The sequence below is a fragment of the Mustela putorius genome, unplaced genomic scaffold, assembly GCF_011764305.1.
Source record: "Mustela putorius furo isolate JIRA1106 unplaced genomic scaffold, ASM1176430v1.1 tig00000640_pilon_pilon_pilon, whole genome shotgun sequence".
Lineage (NCBI taxonomy): Eukaryota > Metazoa > Chordata > Mammalia > Carnivora > Mustelidae > Mustela > Mustela putorius.
The window spans coordinates 6728071-6750117 of NW_025421432.1; the positions used below are offsets into that span (position 1 = coordinate 6728071).

The 22047-nt window shown below is 36.7% G+C and overlaps 1 protein-coding gene across 4 annotated transcripts in view; it reads right to left on the bottom strand.

The window, feature by feature from the left end:
- CUNH12orf50 (chromosome unknown C12orf50 homolog) overlaps positions 1-22047 on the bottom strand; it is a 34438-nt gene that overhangs the window by 10926 nt on the left and 1465 nt on the right. For all 4 annotated transcript variants that reach the window (XM_004748582.1, XM_013054071.1, XM_045082991.1 and 1 more), the window contains exons 2-6: positions 20710-20829; positions 20184-20304; positions 1836-1994; positions 1313-1390; positions 1117-1230 (exon numbers count right to left, since the gene is read on the bottom strand). In XM_004748582.1, coding sequence (XP_004748639.1) covers positions 1117-1230; positions 1313-1390; positions 1836-1994; positions 20184-20304; positions 20710-20721 — 484 coding nt within the window. In that variant the 5' untranslated portion in view covers positions 20722-20829. The remainder of the gene's footprint in view (positions 1-1116; positions 1231-1312; positions 1391-1835; positions 1995-20183; positions 20305-20709; positions 20830-22047) is intronic.

Consider the following 22047-nt stretch of genomic DNA (forward strand, 5'->3'; position numbering starts at 1 on the left):
ACATTTGGGGAAATCTGGTGAAGGCTATCATGAATTAACTGAAATTATTTAAAAACAAAAGACTTTTAAAACCAAAATATAAAGTGAAAGTACATGTAATTATCTTTCTAATCTACCCTTTTTATATTTCTTGCTAACTTGTTTTGTTTTCTTTTGTCCTTGTCTAGTTAATGTGGGCAGTGTGCCCTTCTCTAGCTAGGGTGCCCACCTCTCAGCTGTCTTGCCAGTCATTCCAACATCTCATGGTCTGTTGCTGCCACCTACCGCCATATCTTTAAATAGTTTGCCACATATGTACTTGAAGGGCAGGCATTTTACTCTTGATCCTCTACTTCATTATACCCTCATCTTGATGTTGGGAGATTCCCCCAACTATCTTTTTTTATTATTATTATTTTTAGGGAGAGAAAAGGATTCAAATCTCCTCCTGCAGCAAAACTTTTCAGCTCATCCTAGTGGCAAGACAGCTGTATAAACTTGTGGCATCCATGGATTTTCACTGAGTTTCTGGTTTTATATCCAGAAAATAGTGTATTTATCCTTTCAAGGGCAGATTGTTTACCAACATTAAAATAAGATTCACCAAAACACAAGACCCGTGAAAGGCCCAGCCTTGGAATCATCCACCTGCATTGCTTCAGAAATTGCCTGGTATACAAAAGGTACTCATTTAATGAACAAATGTATCCTTGTTCTGCCACTAACATCATTCTCTGGATCTCCCTTTTGTCCTTCCAGGGCTAGGTTGTCCTTTCTATTCACAGAGAAAAATATGCACCTATTTCATAGGGAGATTTATTTGCAAAGAAAAAGAATGGTAGAAGCAAGTTATTTACAGAATGACTTGCGTGGTCAGGGCGGGGTCGGGGGGGAAGTGCCACCATGCGCCTATGAAGCTTATTTGTTCTTTAGCTCCATGAGGAAAGCTTAATTACATTAACTGCAGCTTTTCTTATTAAATATAGGTCATCTGATGAAAGCACTTCCTCCTCATTCTCAATTCTGATGTATTATTTATCATTTAACTCTAGTTACATCTTACTAAATAATTCACAGCCTATCATACCAACTATCTCTTAACACAGCACCTTGAAGTGCTGTCTTTTCACTCCTTACCTTCTTGCAATTCACTGCCATTTTCCAAAGGCTTTTCTATTTCTTTGTCTGCTGTAGAGGTTATGCTTTTTGATGATGAAATATCTGGAGGAGTATGGAATCTGTAGTATTCACCTAATCTCCCATTAGAAAAGTAGGAGGTTAGTGTGTTTGTCATATCAAGCATTTAAAAACCCACAAATGTTTGATTTCTTACCAGATTTGTAACACATCTCCTTTATTGCTCTTTTTTCTTCAATCTCTTCAGGAGTCTTTGTCCATAAACTGGAAGCATCTATAGGATATATATTTTTTTAAGTAAGTTGTCCAAAGACAAATAATATGAAAATATATAAATCAGAATGAAAAACCCCAGACATTGTTCACATGGATTTTTTTTTTAATTTTTAAAATCAATAATTTGCATACTGGTAAATGTCTCGAGTTACTATATTTCATGTATTAGAAAAATCAGTTAAGTAACTGTACAAATTTAAATGAAATGTATCTCCCAGCCATCATCCAACAAAAACCCTCTAATCCAAATGATCATAAGCATGTGTAGACATAGAGCAAATTAGAACATAATGAATTGAATATAATTAATAATATTCAATCTATTTTCTTACCAAAATCTACCTAACATATTGTGTTATGAACCTCTCACAGTTAAAAAAAAAAAAAAAAAAAAAGTAGGACTTTTGAGTGTGCATTGTAAATCTGAGAAAAACCTTACTAACCATTTTGTTCATCTCCTTCCTCCTCTTCGTCCTCAAAGTTAGTTTTTAAAACTAGAGGATGGTGAATGGGTCGTGATATATTCTCCTGAGGTTTCAGGGGTTCCTGACTCTGGGTCAGGGGTGGAATTCCTTCCTGACTCTCTTTCTGTGGTGTGATACCTACAGAGGAAATGCAAAATTTCAGTCTTTTTAAGATACGTTTTATGTGCATGTTCAGTGATCAACAGTGTCCTCCTAATTTACTGCACATTTTATTAAAAGGTGTCTCATCTTATTTCTGGAAAGGTTATTAACCTAATAAATATCAACATTCTGCCTGGAAGGTGCAGAAAATGTACTAATTCATAGATTTTTAGATAGGAATTATAACCATGACTTGACATATCACAATTTTGGTATAAATGCGAAGTGACCATAAGTATTACTGTATTCTTACATTGATTGTACCTATGGAATGAGAGTTAATTAATCACTTTACAAATTAACAAAGACAAATTCAAATAAGGCATAGCTTATAATGGCAAAGTATATATGCCCAAAAGAGGAAAACATCCAATGGTTCTAGTTTTGTCAGGCTGCATGATTACTTGGAAGTGAGAAAGAACGATACTTTCAGATTTCTCTGTTGGCTGCACATTGGTTAAACTGTCCAAAGCTCTGGGTCATATTTAAATGTCCTGTAACTTTAAAACTAGAAAGCAATTAATAGAAAAATTCAGCGAACACATGAATCTTCTATTATCACTAATTCGATCCCCTTTGTTTTCTAAATGAGTAGTTACCAAATTTGGCTAATTATCAGAATCAACTAAAGAAATTATTCAAGACAGGGGCACCCGGGTGGGTCAGTAAGTTCAGCATCTGCCACTGGACCAGGTCGTGATCCCAGAGTCCTGTGATCAAGCCCTACATCAGGCTCCCTGGTGAGCGGGGAGCTTGCTTCTCCCTCTTTCTCTGCCCTTATCCTCCCATCGTGATCTCACTCTTTCTCAGATAAATAAATAAAATCTTCAAAAAAAGAAATTTAAAACATCTTTTGGGTCTCTGCTTTCTGCACTTAGATTTAGCAGGTCTGGATTAAAGCCTGAAAATCTAATTACATTTTTAAATTTAAAAAAAAAAAAATTTTAACTCTTTATTTATCAGACAAGAGATCACAAGTAGGCAGAGAGAGAGAGAGGAGGAAGCAGGCTCCCTGCCGAGCAGAGAGCCCGATGCGGGTCTTGATCCCAGCACCCTGAGGCCATGACCCAAGCTGAAGGCAGAGGCTCAACCCACTGAACCACCCAGGCGCCCTAATTGCATTTTTTAAAAGTCTCAGGTAATTATGAAATCAGCCCCATTTGGAAACCACTACCCCAAATGAATGATCATCTAACTAGGGCCCTGGGTTATAGGAAATCTTTAGGTGTGCCATTCCAATAATTTGAAACCAATGAATCCTATTCCAGAAACTTAATTTCCACATTTATTTTTCCCCTAAAGCTGGTTAGCCTAAGAACAGGCTTGAGTTCGCAATAGCCTTCTCTCCACTTTGTATAATAAAGGCCCTTCATTCATGCGAGAATATACTAGAATACACTGCCCAAAAGACAAATCCTCCTTTATCGATGAACCAAACTACCTCAAACCTGTAGGGCTTTCTCCTTCACCTTAATTTGTACACATTTCTACCAGGAGAAAATCATGATGTGGTAGGCAGAATAATGCCCCCCTAAGGATGCCCATGTCCTAAATCCCCAGAACCTATGTATATGTTATATGGGAAAGAGGAATTAAGGCTGCAGGTGGAATTAAGACATAATCAGCTGACCTTAAAAATGGCAGATTGTTTGTTCTCAATTATCCAGGTGGGCCCAAGGTAATCAAAAGGGTCTTTACTAATGGAAGAGAGATGCAGAGGAAGAGAGCCAGGAAAGTGGTGTGACTGTGGAAGCTCTGTCAAGTGATGCAGTGTCAGGATTTTGAAGATGGAGGAGGGAGGATACGAACCACGGAATACGGAAAGCCTCGAGCAACTGGAAATGGCAAGGGAAAGGATTCTCTCCCAGAGTCTTCAGAAGAAATGCTGCCTTGGAGACAGCTTAATTTTAACCCAGAGACGTCTGCTTGAAATTTCTAAACTACAGCTATGAAATAACAAATGAGTTGTTAAAGCCACTTGGTCACTGGTAATTTGTTATCGCAGTAACAGAAAATGAATACACAAGGTATTAGAAAAAGTGCTATTGGGGTCCATGTTGGAACATTCTAAATTCAAATGCATAGTAGAGTATGTAGTACTGAAGAAATTTGGTTGAAAATTTTTGCTTCTTCCACTTCTGAACTATTGGTAAAGAATATATAAATCTCAAGGGGGAAGTCTCTTGCCATCAATGGAAGGAGCGCGCTACTAAAAACTCAAAAGGAAAAACATACCTTTAAATAAAGCTTTTTAGCCATTCTCGGTATATATTCTCAAGATTTGTCATTAGTTGCAAAAATAAGCTGAACATTCAAGAGTAAATTTTGGAGTCACATTTTTAGAAGTTTCCTTGAGGTATAATTCGTATGCCATGTATTTACCACATGAATATAATACAATTCAGTAGTTTTTAGTATTTTCACAGTTATGCAACCATTGCCATAATCAATTTTAGGACATTTGATCACTCCGAAGAAGAGCCCCATTCCCATTAGCAGTCTTCCAAATATCCCTAATCTTACACAATCACTGATATACTTTGTCTCTATGGATTTGCTATAAGTGGAATCATACAATATGTGTTTGGTCTTTTGTACTTGTCATCTTCCACTTACCATAGGGTTTTCAAGGTTTATCCATGCTGTCACCTATAACAGTACTTTATTCCTTTTTTTAATCCAAACAATAATCCATTGTCCAGATATACCACAATATTTTATCCACTCATCAGAGGATGGATACAAGTTTCTACTCTCTATTTCATTAATTTCTGCTTTAATATTTATTATTTTCTTCCTTCTGTGTGTTTTAGGTTTACTTTGGTCTTTTTCCAGTGTCTTAAAGTATAAAGTTAGATTAACTTGAGACCATATTTTTAAAAATAGGTATTATAATTATAAAATTTCTTCTCGATACGGTTTTACTTGAATCCCATGAGTTTTAGTACACTGTTCCTTCATTTTCATTCATCTCAAAGCATTGGCTAATCTTCCTTATAATTTCTTGGTTGGTTATAGATATATTGTTTAATTTCTACATATTTGTGGACTTCCCATTATTTTTTTCTCTTAGTGATTTCTATTTCCATTAGGTTTGGAGAACATGCATTGTATGATTTTTATAATTCCAAATTTATTAAAGCTTATTTTATGGCCTAATATATAGTTTATCCTGGATACTGTTCCATTTGCACTTGAGAAATAAGTGTATTCTGTTATTGTTGCAAGGAATAATATATAGAAGTCTGTTTGGTTGGTTATTTTATAGTTGCTCAAGTCTTCTGTTTCCTTATAGTTTGTAATTGTTTGCATAGGGTACTTTTTTCATTCTTCGCTTTCAACTTATTTGTTTATTTAAATCTAAAGTGTATCTTCTATAGATAACATATAGTTGAATCCTCGTTTTTAATCTGGTAATGTCTGCCTTTTTATTGTATTTTGATCAAATCACATTCAATGTTATTATTGATATAGTTGGATTTTTATCGGTCATTTTACTTGCTGAATTCTTTTTTGTTCCTCTATATTTTTTAGTGTAACATTTTAATTATTTTTATGATTTTTCCACATTTTTAAAGGTATCTTCTGGGGAGTTGCTCTAGGACTTACCATGTAGTTCCTAACTTTGCAAAATATACTTCAGATTTATATTATCTAATTCCTGCTAGAGATAATAAGGTTATTCCTATCTAGCTCTATTCCTTCTTCCACCCCTCCCAATTTGTGCTGCTGCTGTTCTATCTATGTGTGTTACAAACCCAAAAATACATTGTTATATTACTTTAATTTTGTGTTTTCTAAAGGAGTTGAGAGAAGGAAGAGAAAATGTGTATCTATAGGGTTTGTTATATTAACCTTCTTATTTATCATTCTTGATTCTATTCATTTATTCCTTTGGATTTGAGTCACCACCTGGTATCATGTCCATACCATAATATAGGCTTGCTCTCAGATGCCTCCTTTAGATGCCTCCTTTCTAAAATTTAGAAATGTAATATATTTGGCAATAAGAGCATAAATGTTACAGACTCAAAAATACAATTATATACAAATACAAGTATATATGTTTTTTTTTTTTTTCCTTTCAGTACTTTGAATATGTCCTCCTACTGCCTTCTGGATTACAACATGTCTGAGAAATCAGCTGTTAATCTTGCTGAGGTTCCTTTATATGTGACTAATCATGTTTATTTTGTTCTTTTCCAAAACTTGCTTTTGTTTTGGGCATTTAACCCTTTAACTATGATGTGTCTGGATGCAGATATCCTTGGACTTATCCTACTTAGAATTTGTTGTTTCTTGAACATGTAGATAATATTTCTCATCGAATTTAGGGAATTTTCAACCATTATTTCTGTTTTCTCTCTTTTTCAGACTGTATAATCTCTATTCTATTTTTAAAGTTTGCTTATTCTTTTGTCATCCCAAACCTGTTGAGCCCTCTAATATTTTTTTCAGTTATTATACTGTTCAGTTTGTATCTACTTATTAATATTCTCTATTTATTGAGACATGGTCATTATACCTACCTTAATACCAAGCATGGTTTTCTGTATGTCTTCAAACATACTATAACTGCTTAAATTATGTTTGCTAGCTCTAGCACCCAAGCCATCTCAAGGCATTTTGTTACCTACATTTATTTCTTGTGTATGGGTTACACTTTCTTGCTTCTTTGTATGTCTCATAAATTCCTGTTCATTTTTTTTTTAACTGGACAGTTTGGACAATGTATTGTAGCAACTCTGGATCTTGATTTCTTACCCCTAGCCTCAGGATTTTTGTTGTTTGATCTTTAATATTTTAATGACTTGGTTGAACTATTTTTAAAAAATCTCTTTTCCTCCCACAGTTTGCAGCACCTGATGTCACTCCTCAGAGGATGCAGGCTGGATAAATCCATGGATGACAATGGGACCACCAGTACTCTCATTGTCTCATTCCCTGGTTTCTCTGTTAAGCTATCTACCTCTGTTGGTTTCACTCCCAGCTGTCAGACTCCATTACTTGCGGGTTGATTCCTCTGTTGTTTCCATCAGTCCACTGGGGCATAAACTGCTTCACCATTTGATTCAGTTCAGTTCTGATCACTTTGCAGAGGTAGTCTTTGAGGCCAATCTTTCAAGTATGTTCCAATCTCAGGACAGCTCTTCTTAACTCTTCCCTTGGTTGTATTTGGTCAATTCTTATCTGGTCTATCGTTTAGCTTGTTGCTCTCATGGAGCTACCAGTCTCTTCATCATTGCTTACCCCCAAACTCTCCACTGTTTTCTAGAATGCCATGATAAACTTCCCCATACTCTGTTCTGTTCCAGATAAATTCAGATCACTTTTGGAGAGCTTCAGAGTTCTCTGCCCCTACAGCTTATCTCTCTTGCTCAAGCAAAACCTCAGTGCCATTATTGGGAACAGGGACAGTCACTCACTTCTCTTGGAGTGATACCTCTGCTTTATAAGCAGGCACTGGGCAGGGTTGGTAACCTCTGATATTTATGGTTTGCCCCTTTCTGGCAGTTGGGCTTGTTATTCTCTGCCTGCTACCTCTGTAATAGAACTTCTGCTCTATGAGTAGCCCTGGATAGAAGACCCAGAACTCTTAGCCTCTCTTGCCTGAAAAATACAGTTCTTCAACATGAAGCTGTAAGTGCTAGCTGCCCACTCCTCCCAGGAAGATACCATAGTCCCCAGTAGGGAGGTGGAGGTAGAGTGCACCCTGTGTTCTTGGCTCAACCCACATAGAGTAGAACTTCTTTCACACTGTACCGGGGGTGGGAGAGGAGTGGGTGGTGACTCGAATACCACAGATGGGCTGTTCTTTTTTTGTTTTTTAAAATAAGATTTTTGTGAGAGCACAAGTAGAGGGAGCAACCAGCAGGAGGAGAAGCAGGATCCCCACTGAGCAGGGAGCTCAATGTGAGACTCAATCCCAAGATTCCAGGATTATGCCTTAAACTGAAGGCAGACACTTAACTGACTTAGCCACCTAGGCATCCCAAGATTTGTTGTTCTAACTGATATTTAATAGATTCTCCTTTCTTTCTTTCTTTCTTTCCTTTCTTTCTCTTTTTATTTCTTAGTGTGTGAGAGAGAGAAACCACGCTCAAGTCTGGGGGGTGGGGCAGAGGAGAGGGAGAGAGAAAATCTTAAGTAGGCTCCACACTGTCGGCGCTGTATATGGAGCCTGATGTGGGACTCAGTTTCATGACCCTGAGATCATGACCTGAGACAAAATCAACAGTTGGATGCTTAACTGAATAAGCCACCCCGGTGCCCTGAATAGATTTTTTTAAATAAATTCTTGCTTTGTGCCCTTAGGACAATTTCCAGACACTTTACTTTTTGTTTAATATATAACTTGCATCAACTATTATTGTTTAACTGAGGAGTATATCTGTGAAACTCCTTATGATACATTTTTGAACATCAACCTACAATCACAATTTTTTAAATTCAGGTGTAATTATTTACAGGACTGCCAAATTATTCATGCTATCTTAGATAAAATCCATGCATAAAAAATATTTTGAAATTATTTTCTTCCAATTGAGTGTTATTCCATCAGGTAGTTAAAACCCATTTTATCAAATAATGTTGTGAAATGTTATTAAAATCAGGCCTTACTTTATTTCAGCTTATAAAATATTAACTATCTCCTCACTCTCTTAGAAAAGTTAGGATAATATGCTAGTTCTCGATATTACTTTTAGCTATATGCCTTTCTGTTTCATAAACAGATGGGAATAATTTTGATCATTAGTTCATTAATAGATACCTTTCCAATAAAAGTCTACTCTTATGTGCAGTAATTATTTATCAGTGGCATAATTATGTTGTTTTAATAAATTATGTATTAATAATAACTGTAATAATAACAATCCTAAGGAAATATGTTTTAAAATGTGTTAGTGACTATGAGATTTCATAGTGTGGAGCCTCTGTCATAGAAAATAAAACAAAAATTTATATTTCAACTTATATGTACATTTTTATTATACTTAAATGTGATAGGTGGATCAATAAACTCAAGCTTATTTTAGGATAAGCTTGTGCAAGAGTAGGGGTGCCTGGGTGGCTCAGTTGCCAAAGCATCAGACTTTGGCTCAGCTCATGATCTTGGGTGATGGCACGTACCCCCATGTCAGGCTCCCCAGTCAGAGGAGAGTCTGCTTCTCCTTCTCCCTCTGCCCCATCCACCACTCATGCACTTGTGTTCCCTCTCTCAAAGGAATGGACGAAGTCTTAAAAAAATTGTGAAGGAAGAAAATGAAAATAGTAGTTTTAAGAAAAGGAAAGTTTTCTTTTAATTTTTAAAGAAACGTTTAAAGTATTTATTACCCTTTGAAAACTGTCAAATATAACACATGTACAGAAGTGTGCACAAATCATAAAATATGCAATGTAATAAACATCACAAAGTCAATACTTATGTCAAGAAGTAAATAGTCCCTGTCTTCAGCACTTTATATCACTTTCCTTCTCCATTGCCCACAATAAGTATCTTCATCCTGATTTCTAATAATCACTTTGTCGTTTTTCTTAGAGTTTCACTACTAGGGCTGCATCTCTAAAACTAAAGCTTAATTTTGCTTATTTTTTAAAGATTTATTTATTTAATTAATTTTTTTTTACAGAGAGAGAGAGATCACAGGTAGGCAGAAAGACAGGCGGGGGCGGGGGAAGCAGGCTCCCCGCTGAGCAGAGAGCCTGATGTGGGACTCAATCCCAGGACCCTGAGATCAAGACCTGAGCTGAAGGCAGAGACTTAACCCACTGAGCCACCCAGGTGCCCCTAATTTGGCTTATTTTTGAACATTTTATAAATGGAATCAGGAGTATGTGTTCTTTTTTCTGTCTTCCATCTTGCAACATGTTAATTCTGAGATGCATCCTTGCTTGTGTATTTTTTATTCATTTATTTTCATTACTTTATAGTATCCATTGAATGAATGTGCCACAATTTATTTATATATCATGCTATTATTGAACATATAGGTTATTTCAAGCCTTTGGACATTACCAAAAAAAGGTGCCGTGAACATTCTTTTACATGTTTCCAGGTACACATGGGAATGAATTTTTCTAGGATATATGCTTAAAAAACGGAGTTGGTTGGCCTAAATTATGTCTAACTTTTTCTTGATGAGATCACACTAGACTGTTTTTCCAAGTGCCTGTTTCAGTTTAAACTACCTGCAGTGCCCAAGAAATTCCTAATACCCTTTGTTTTACCAACAGTGGGTAGATTTAAACTTTTTGCCAAGATAATGGGTGTGCTTGGTATCTCAAAGTGACTTCCTTTTGCATTTCCTTGATTACTAATAAATTGATCACATTTTCATTTGGTGGGTGACATTTGGATTTCTTATTTTTCAAAATCTTGTTTACGCTTTCTCGACATGTCCTGGCACAGTGGCTCTCAACCAGAGATGATTTTACTCCTTTCCCCTAGGAAACATTTGGCAATGGCTGGGTGTATTTTTTGTTGTCACAATTAGGAAGATGCTGTTGCCGTCTCAAGGGTAAGAGCCAAAAATGCTTCTGAACCTCCTATAACGCGTAGGATAGTCCCCATCGACGCTCCTAACACCACCTCACCGCCACCACCGCAAAGAACTATCCAGCCTGATTGCCGATAATGCCTAAACAGAGAAACCGGTTTCATTAGGTTCTCCAGATTCTCTGTCTTTTGATTTTTCTTCAAATATTGAATTCAAGTCTTTGTTGCAGTCATGTAACAACAGATGCTGCAGATATTTCCTTCCCTTCTATGGCTTTTCATTCTTCAGTGGTGTTTTTGGTGAATACAAATTTTTATTTTAATGTATCCAAATTTATACACCATTTCTTTAATAGTTAATACTCTTTGCGTCCTTATTGCCTTCTGAAACCTTTAAAGATTGACCTTTTATATTTTGGCTTATAATTTACCTAGAATTGATTTTTATCTTTGGTGTCAGAGGAATTCATTCTCCCCTCATTAACTGAAAAGATCATCCTTTTTACCTATTGATCTGAGCTGTTATAAATCAGGTATCCATCTCTGCAGGGATCTCCAGCTTCTCACTCTATTCCATTTGTTAATTTGGCTAGCCCTTGGTGAATAGGACACTCTTCTAATCTCTACCACTCTGTAGGCCCTGATATCTGGTTAAACAAGTGCTATCATTTTCTTGTTCTTCAAGCAGACTTGACTGTTCTTGGTTCTTCGAATTTCTACATAAATTTTAAGACCCATATGAATTTGGATTGAGATCATTTTTAAATTTTAAAAAACATATGATGAGTATCAAATCATATGGCAATTAAATTTTAATTGCGAGGTGTCAGTATTGATAAAATGTTGGAACTTTTGCAACTATTTAAATTTATGATGAGTCTAATCAAAAGTGTTTTAAGGAGGGGCGCCTGGGCGGTTCAGTGGGTTAAGCCTCTGCCTCCGGCTCAGGTCGTGATCTCAGGGTCCTGGGATTGAGCCCTGCATCGGGCTCTCTGCTCAGCAGGGAGCCTGCTTCCTCCTATCTCTCTGCCTGCCTCTCTGCCTACCTTTGATCTCTGTCTGTCAAATAAATAAATAAAAATTTTTTTTAAAAATGTGTTTTAAGGAATAGTTCATCAAAAATAAAGATCAAAGTTCATTATACCTTTCCATTGAGGGTATTAAAATATACCTCAGAAGAAGAAAGTTACAGTATAGGAAAACAGCATATTTAGTGATCAGAAACTATCCAGTTAAAATATGGAACAAATAAATCAGGTGAATTTCCTGGTAATCAAGCAATGCAAAAAAAAACAAAAACAAAAACAAAAAAACTTCATTTAGACAGTTAAATTCACCTTCTCTAATATGGTTAAAACAATGGTGTGCTAAGAGTTTTGATACTTATAGTTATACCTTTGCTGTTTTACTATAACTTTCCCATGGGATTTGCATTTCAAGGAAGTACTGTAATGTATTTTCTATGAATTTATAGAAATAGATCATTTTGGTCACCTTGATTTTTCTACCCAAAGCATAGTTCCATGCCATTAAGACCAATTTTGGTGTGATCAGATATATTTCATCTAACACTTTGGAAAAAGATTTTTTTTAATATTATGTAGTAACATCAGTGTCTTTGTTTGCTGCATAGTCATTTCTTCCCTCATTTGAGGAAAGAACATTCGTTTTCCTTTGGGAAAATTTTCCACATCTTCCGTCCATTTAATTTGAGTGATGATGACATCCTAGACCTCAGGATTAGCTATTCCCTTGGCCTGAACCACTCCTAGGATATGAATATGTTTCCCGCGTCATTAGATGAGGTTCAGTGTTAAGGCTTTAGCTTGAAAAAGATTTCTTTCTTTAGAGGTTAATTTAAAATGATGATGATGATGATGAAGATGATGATGATGAGACTACTGAGTGCTTACTCTTCAAAAGGTATTCTGGCCAATATCTAAACTATTCGATATTAATACATCAAATTTCCAAAACAACCTCATGACATAGTTATTACTGTCTCTATTATACAGATGAAAAAACTGGGCCACAGAGGTATTACATTGCCTAAGGTTATTGGGAAGTTATTGGCAAACTGAGATTTTAACCCAGTCTGACTCAGAGTTCTCCATCCTTGCTTATTCTGCCTCCAAGATCCAGATGTGAGCTTCTGGGGCAACTCCCACGTATGAATGGCAAGAAGTGCAGAGCCAAGAGTTGGTGAAGGAAGCCCTGGATCCAGCGGGGGTTGAGGTCAGCTCTGGGCTTATGTCTTCAGTTACATGAGCTAATAATTTCCAGTTTTCCCTTAAATCCAATTGAGGTGGGTCTGTCTTCTTAAAATCAGAGGTGTGCTGGAGTGGGCTCAGATCAGCAAATGAGAACCAGTTGCTATTTTGCAAGCCTATTGATGTTACATTGGTAACTCAAAATCATTCATGGTAAGAATGTTTGCTCTCTGGAAGTTGGAAAATCCTGCTTTTTGTTTTGTTTTTGTTTTTGATTTGGTGAGGTGGGGACAGGGAGGGGAACAAGTTTCTTAACTGTTAACAGGACATCATTACTTTTCAACCAAGAGAGTCTTGTTTATTCCATATGATATACTGCCTTGGTATGTCCAGACATTTCTAGAATAAACACTATAGTCTTTGCTTAGTCAATTTTCCAAAAAAAAAATCCAGTTCTTTTCACTTAGGTGACATGCATGTCATCACCATAATGCACTACTCCCTGCTATAAATCCTTTCCTAACTAAAACACAAATGCACAGGCAAAACATGGAGGTTATAAGAATCTTCTGATTGAATAATTTAGCTATTTTTAACCAAATAAGTTGTTTTTATTCACGTTCTTTGGGAATCGGGTACTATTCTTCCCTTTGCTTGAAAGAGTAAAACTGGTGATTATTTTTGTATGATTCACAGAGCAAAGGCTCCTCACCAATTCTTTTTCTTCACTTTTCACTAATTCTTTGGGAACACCCTCATGCAATAGTTTGATTAGGACATTAAGAACACCTGCATACATTTTACAATATATTGTAGTGTTCTTGCCAAAAACGTTTAATCTAAAACTGATTAACAGAAAACAAATGAACATTAATTTCAATTTAAAGGGTATTCTGCAAAGCAACTAGACCAAACTCTTTAAAATGTCAAAAATATGAAAGAAAAAAAAACAAAGAAATGTAGATATTAAAGAGATATGACAACTAAGCAATAAATGATGCTTAATTGGATCCTGGATTGAAAAAAAACAAAACAAATAGTTATAAGGCTATGCTCTTCAACCCGTAGTTCTGAGAACACATTGTTGTGACAGCTTGTTAGAAATGTAGAAACTTAAGCCCCAGCCTGGACATACTGAATCAAACTGCAGTTTCACTGGATCTCTGAGTAATTTCTGTGAATATTAAATTTTGAGAAGCCCTACTATAATAAACATTTTTGGAAAAGTACAAACTGTAGATTGACTATCAGACACTAGTATCATTCCTCCTATATATGATAGTTGTATATAGAGTATTTATGCAGGAGATAATTTTGGAAGATATATACAGAAGTATTCAGGGATGAAATGTCTAATAGTTGCACCTAACACTTGAATGGTTCCAAAAAAGGGGGATAAGCATGTATTGGTACAGTATATGCATGTACGTAATACAATACTTACATATATGTAACAACAATAGAGGGAAAAGAGAAAGAGAAAGTAATTTGACAAAATTTTTATTTGTGCATCTGGTTAAGAGCACAGGGATGGGTGTTCTTTGAACTATTCTTGCAACTTTTCTTTTAAAATTTTTTGAAATAAAATGTTGCAGTAAAAAAAGTACACTGAAGGCTGGCTTAACACTGATTGGTTTAATTGGTGGTCTGGGTGGTGACTGAGAACTTTTTTTGGTTGTTTTTATTGTTAATTTTTGGTTGTTACTGTTTTTTTAAGCTCCCACAGTAATTATAATTGAAAGTCAGAGCTGAGGACCTCCAGATAAGGTGAACATCAGATGATGATACCTCAGCTTCTGGGCTTCAGATGACTAAAAAGAAGAGGTTCCACTGTGTGGCCATAAATTAGTGGAGAAAAGAAGAGAAAGAGGAAACCTTATTTATGGAAATACACATAACTCAGAAATGCTAGAAGTCCACTGTTTACTACAAATTAAAGGAGGAAAAAAAGGGGTTTTCTATTAAATGCAAAGGATTTTAATAGCTTTAAAAAGAAGGCTGCAGGGTAGGGTAATAGAATTAGCCTCTCAAAAGGAAGAAGCCAGATGAGGAGGTCTTACGGTTGAGCCCATTAAAATGGCCAAAAGAAATGACATATTCTTGAAATGCTATAGAGAGTCTTGGAGTCAGACAGAATTGTGTTTGAATTCAAGTACAGTGCCTCAGATACTTAGCTTCTCTAGGCCTCAATTTTCCCATCTGTAATGGGGATGCTAATAATATCTATTTGGCAGGTTTTTGTGGGGAGGCATGCAAAGTGCCCAACATAGTGCTGCCACAAGGAAATATAAGAAATTATTTGAAAGTACTGAATATGAGATTTTTCTTGTTTCTTGTAACCTTACTTCATTTTTTATTAAATCATAAAATTTTAGTTTATACAATCCTCAAGTCTGTGGAGGTCTCAGACCCAAATGCAACTAACAAATGTTAGGTGTAGAGAACTGACATTTCAGTACTTGCCTCTATTTTGTTGTACTGTTAGAAGCACTTTGGACCAAAGATGCAAACAGATACAGTGTCTAGTCAGGATAAACATCCCAACATCACCACTGTGTGGCTTATGGCATTTTCTCTACTCACCCCCCTCTCCCCAAAAAAGGAAAGAATTGAGCTGAACAGGTTTTTCCTCCCTCTTATAACCATTAACAATTATTTTCCACCACCCCCCCACAAAAAAATTAGTCTATTTTACCAACTCAAATATTCAGACGAAGTGTTTATTAAACTACTTAGGAACCATCTAGTAAGCAGTGGTTTGCCAAGACTTAGAATAAAAAGATCATGTACATATATCTATTCAGGCTAGATTTTCTAAAGTGAGCTGATCTAAAGTTCATTTCAACTGGCCAGATAGTCCGCTATCCAAGGTACCTTAAGACACTGACTTAGAAAAAAAATAAGAATCAAATTATTCTGTTCAGTTTTTCATTATAGAATAATATGGTAATTAGGCAAGAAGGTGAGAATGTGCTTCAGTGTTTGAGCAACTGTGTTTTGAATAAAGTCATTAACAAAACTTCAGACGTTTCGCCACAAACAAGAGTTTGTCTGAATACACTAACCTCTCACATATACCATGAAAGAATGAATACATACCTACCATGCTTGCAAAGAAAATATAAAATGTACTCAGAGATGTCCACCAAATATCAACTGAATTATGTTTTCTTAGCGTTATCTTTTGGTTTTGCAGTTATTTACTTTTAAACTTGAGCATGGTAACCAGAGGGATTAAGCTTCTTTTTTAAATGACTGGTTTAGCAATATTTAAATGAAGTCTCTTTCAAAAGATTCCAAAACCTCTTTTAATTTGCAAGCAGATTAAAGTTTAAATTGCAGGAAGACTAACTGGCAGTTTTATATTCTCAGACAAAAAATGTAGAACTCTTGATAATTGCACTTAGTGCTTAAAGAAGACACACAATGGCAAATCGACTATTGAAAAATTGCTTTTGGCAAGCACCTCATTCTGGGAGAGCACAGCTGGTGACTTAGATAGCATTGCCATGGCTCCGATTCACGATGGGTCTCAATTCCTCGAGCAGAAGCCCTAGAAATTCTTACAGGTTGTATATTTAAATGTCTCAATTTTATTTTATTTTAACCTAAGGGACAAAATTATATATGAATTCCACAGTGCTATATGTGAATTGGTACTTCTATTTTGCTATCAAAAAGCTGTCATAACTCCACTTTGACTTTATCAATTCCATGCACTTACTGAAACATAAAAAGGTTGATTTTAATAAAGGTACAACCTTATAATGCAATCTTCATTTAAGGGGAGAAGATTTATGGGTCCTAGTTTGGGTTAATGTGAATCTTGGTAGATAGGTACTCCTGGAAATACTGTAGGAAAGATCAGGTCTACAAAAGATCAAATTATACTTTCTGAGGTGTTGAGATAATTTTCGAAATGAACAGATGATACAGCAGTTCAATACATAATTTGAACAAGCTCATTAATTCCCTGCCGTCTGGAAGCTGAATCCTTTTTCCTAGAGCACAGAAATGTGCCTGGACAGAAGGAAAAAAGTTACTTGTTTTTATTCCATACTGCTCAGGACTTCTCAGGGTGGAATTGGCTACTAGTGAAAGATAATATTATGTTACTACTCTAGCTGTTTGGGATTCATCAGTGAACAAAATAAAGATTGGATATGAGATATGAGATTACCAAGGGAGTAGATAGAGAGGAAAAGAGAACCAAAGACTAACTCCTAGAACATTCCACATGTAGGAAGTTGAGTAAAAAACAAGGAAGAGTGAAAATAGAGCGCCAGTCAAAAAAAAAAAAAAAGTATGGTGTCCTAGAATTTAGGTCCAGGGGGTGAGGGATTGTGAAAAGATGGTACAATTAATGAATTGGAGATCCCAGTGGATTTGAAGCTTTGTTTACGTCAGGATTCTGGAAAGATTGAAATAGAAAAATAGGTCATAAGATGAAATGCATGTAATTGAGATCCTGGGGTGGGGATGGTAATTAGCACTTTGATATGACTAAGAAGGAGTGACTGAGATGGTGAAGATAAGATCAGTGAAGGAATTGCGTTCAAGTAACTGAGGCTAACGTGATGGGCATGTCATATATTTATATATTGAAATCACCAAGAATTGACACAGGAGTACTGTTAGAGGGCAATGAGCCAGGAGTTCAGACTTCTGAAAAACCAGAAGGGACCCAGATGGAAGTAAACAGAGGCAAACAAACAAACAAAAAACAAACCCAGCAACACTGAGGGGTGATGATATTTTGGATATTTTGGCATTAGATGCAGGCTAAATGGTTTTAGGGAGAAGAGAAAGAACATGAAAAAGGCCATGAGGATCAAGGGAACCTTCTACCTCCCCTCCAGGTCAAATGCTACTTGGGAACTGGAAGTAAAAACAGCCACCATTTGGAGAGTGTTGCAGGAGAAGTAGGATCCTTAGAAGGAAATTGCGCTTCCATTAGGTGTGGATATGAAGGGAATGTTCATTGAGGAATTTGAAAAAGAACCCTGCTGATAATGGAAGGTAGGGGAGGGGTGAGATGAAAGGGAACCAAATAAGGATAGGAGTGAGTGATTTGAGAGATGGGGTTTCTGGTATTCAATGATGTGAAATTCTAGAAAATACACATATAGGGTCTCTGCCTCCAGTTCCTGGCACAGAGCTCCTAAAAGCCTTGTAATTTCCTAAATAACAAGAGTACCAGGGCAACTTTTGTTCTAATATTTGTTTTTAACCTTCGTTCCTGACCTAGAACTCAGATCTCAGAATTTCCTGGGTGATTGGAGTGTCCTTTGTTCTAATGAGGTGACTCTGGGTGGGCTCTCGGTAATGGTCTGCAGAAAAATCAAGCCATGATTAGAAGCTTGGAAATTTCAGCACCTTTCTCCCTTGCTCCAGGAAGGGGAGAGGGCTGGATATTGAGTTAATAATCAATTATGTCTCCATAAAGATTCCAAAAGTATGAGATTAGGAGAGCTTCCAAATTGGTGAACACATACATCCACATACCCAGCTCCACAACAGAGCTCCTGTGCTCTGGATCCTTCTGGCTGTTAATCTGCATCTTTTATGATATCCTGTGTTATATAATAAACTGGTAAATGTAACTAACTGTTTCCCCAAGTTCGATGAGCTATTCTAGCAAATGACAGAATCTGAGGAGGGAGATCATGGGAACCTCCAATTAGTAGCCAGTTAGAAGTTTGAGTAGCCCCCTCGACCCCTCTTACAATGGAAGTACAGTGCGTAGGGTTTGGTCCCAGGGCTTGGATCTAATCTTGACCCTATGAGAGAGAGGAAAGCTTATTCTAAGAATCAGGCTCAGCCTTGACACCTGTTGAAGAAATTAAGACTTCCAGAAAAGGGGCACCTGGGTGGCTCAGTGGGTTGGGCCTCTGCCTTCGGCTCGAGTCATGATCTCAGGGTCCTGGGATTAAGTCCCACATCGGGTTCTCTGCTCAGCGGGGGGCCTGCTTCTCCCTCTCTCTGCCTGTCTCTCTACCTGCTTGTGATCGATTGATCTCTCTCTCTCTGTCAAATAAATAAGTAAAAGCTTAAAAAAAAAAAAAAAAAGACTTCCAGAAAAGCCAGAAGTAATGTTTGGGCACCAGAGTCCATGTCTAAAAATTAGAATAATAAAATACATCCCTACAGAGCTTAGCCCAGGGTGCTCTAACAATGAGGAGCCAAGCCATTGTCAGTTGGACAGACATTCTACCCTTCTTTTGCCCAGAGGTGCAGGCTGTTTTCCTCTAGTCCTTGAAAGAACTAGTTCCAAAGATAGCTACTTTTATCATAGACCATTAAGAAGCAAACTATTGATGGAGTAGAAGGAATTTAATACAACATTCCTGGTAAAATGAAATTACACTGTGAAGACCAATGAAGCCAAGTTAATCAGTTAGTAGGTGCAATCACTTTCCCTGCAGTGGGTCCCCAGTAGTTTCAGTAGTCATCTAACCATCCCCATCCATCTATGTCTTCATCCAGTTTTACTAAACATCTGTGCTCTAGACACTGTGGAGAGGATTGCTAAGGAAACTAGTTATAAGTTCCATCCTCATGATGTTTACAGTCTAATGAGGAAGAGAATCACCGACTAAGGTATTGTATATATGATGAACACCATGAGGTCAGAGTTTTCCAAAAGAACATAATAAGGGGACCTAATGTTTACCATTTGCCAAAGGATCACCTGAAGCCAATTTTTCAGATCCCAAAGGACTGATATCTTGTAAGCTTGTTTCTGGAAGGATTCCATCTTGAAAAATATGAGGACCACAGCAGAAGAGTGCTATATAGCTATAGTACCAGGGAAACCTGACAAGTTCCAACTTCTTAAGCAGGCTTCTTGCTACTGACTGGTTGAGGGAATGGTGTCTTTTGTAGCCCTTTCCCAGAATCTAGGCCGAGGATCACCAAAAAATAGAGTCTCAGTACCACCTAGGAAGACTGAATTGTGCCAGAGCTTTGGGCAGCATGGGACTGCATTTTCTCCGCAGCTGAAGCTTAGAAAGAGCCACATATATAGCGGTTCTTCTAGAAGCTGAAGTGTGCAGCTCAGAGCATACCCTTGCTCTCCCTACCTGTAAGACAGGTTTCTGCACATCCCCAGGGAGCAACAGCGAGGTGTGACCTCTAAGCTTGACTCCAGCTGTATGACGCTTTGCAGAGACACAGTTTCCCTCTGCCTAGTGAGGTCAGTAGCCATTTCATGTTCAGATGAGTAAAGTCCACTTTAGATATGCATAGAGAAAATGTAACTTACTTTCTTCGCTTCATCTTGTGGCTATTTGATGGCTCATTCTAAGCTTTAACTTATATTTCTTGGTAAAATCATCTCAAACCATGCACTGGCTATTAAACCACACTCGTTTTGCCATACTTTAGTGTATCGTTCTATGCTGCTATTCCAAAACTACATTATATGTCATGTGCATGTTATTTAAAAAATATACTCACTGCTACTTGGTGGCAAAAATAATCCATTGATATTGCGAGGTTTGCTGTGATAAAAGATACAACTGATCTTCACACAACCAAGAGGCTGAGTTTCCCAGAAGCATGAAATGCTGCAGTTTTGCTAGACAAAAGAGGTGGGGGAAATGTAATGATCAGATACCACATTCAAAACAAACACAATGTGCTACAACACAGTACAAAACTATCACAATGTGATAGTTGTGATATCATTGTCACATTGTCACAATGTGACAAAACTATCCCAATTACTGACTTAGGATCATGTGCGTTTCCTGAGATTCAGTATTTCTAAACTCTGCTATGTAAAAGATACAGTAGATATTTTCTAAAATACACTCTACCATTTTTTATAAGCATTTAAGTTGAGCAGCATGCAAAATGCCTAAAAGTTAAGTAGTGGAAGAAAGAATCATTTTTTTTCCTCTATTGTGTTGTAAGAGTACATAGCTCAGTCTTATTGAAGGAAGATGCTTTTAAGAAATACGATGATGGTGAGTAATTCTACCTGCATTTCCATGTGTCTAAATCTGCAAAGTGGATCTAAACATTTCCCCTCTCTCCATAATGAGCACACAGTGTCACTGCCAAGGGCTTCTTCGCAGTGTCGGAATCGGCACTGGGAACCCTGCAAGGAAAAAGTAAACAGTATAGAAAACTCAATGTAGTAGTGTTAATCTTCAACAGTAAGTTGCTAATTAATTAGGAAAAATATAACATCAAATTAGAATCACAAAAAAATACTTTACAAAATAAGGTCATGAGTCTAAATTTTAACAAATTTGTTTAATTTTAGTCAGAGACTGAGAATATAATATAGCAGAACATGCAACAAGTCACTGATAAAATGCTATTTTTTGTTATCAGTTAATCCATATGATTCAGAATAAATATATGACACCACTGATATTCTTGATCACAATCCAGCGACAGAGCAATTTCATTTCTTTTTCTGGAAAAGGCCAGTTTTTTGTTTTAAAAATCACAAGCCATTTTCAAATGGTGGAGATGATCTCTAGTAATCAATCTTTATTAGATAATGTTTTCTTCATCTATTGGAGATACTGTTAAGTGTGTTTTTACAGGGAAAGTGAATGGAGCTTAAACTTTATATTACTGTGGAATTTTAAGTAATTAGTACATTATGCTACATTAAATGTATATCCTTTATACCCTTGGTCTATAAAATAAACAGTTGTGCCAATATATGTACATATACCAACAAAAGCAGATGTTGATTACTTTCATGGGCTGCTATTACATTGTTTTTTTTTTTTTAATTCTATGTCTTTTACACATAGGCCCACCCTTGGAAAAGCTGCAGGCTGCTGTCTTTCTGACAGAGAGATGCATGACATACAATAAAAATATTCCAGGAAGTTCTGTCTTTTGATATATGTTCCATGTTTTTTTCTTATTTTTTTCTCACCCTCTTACTCCTGTCTTCACAATTTCCCCCTTTTAAAAGTGGATCTCATAATACAAAATACTGGACAAGGGGGGCTCCTGGGTGGCTCAGTGGCTTCTGCCTTCGGCTCAGGTCATGATCCCAGGGTCCTGGGATCGAGCCCCGCATTGGTCGCTCTGCTCAGCAGGGAACCTGCTTCCCCCTACACCTTGCCTGTCTCTCTGCCTACTTGTGATCACTCTCTGTCAAATAAATAAATAAAATCTTAAAAAAAAAAAAAGATACTGGACAAGGCTAGATAAACCTGTATTTGAATTCCTGGTTCCATTATTTGTCCATAATTAACAAAAGTTAACACATTCCTTACCCTGTGTGTGCTTCAGTGTCCTCATCTGTAAAAAGGGAATAAATGCCTCCCTCACAGATTATAAAAATTAT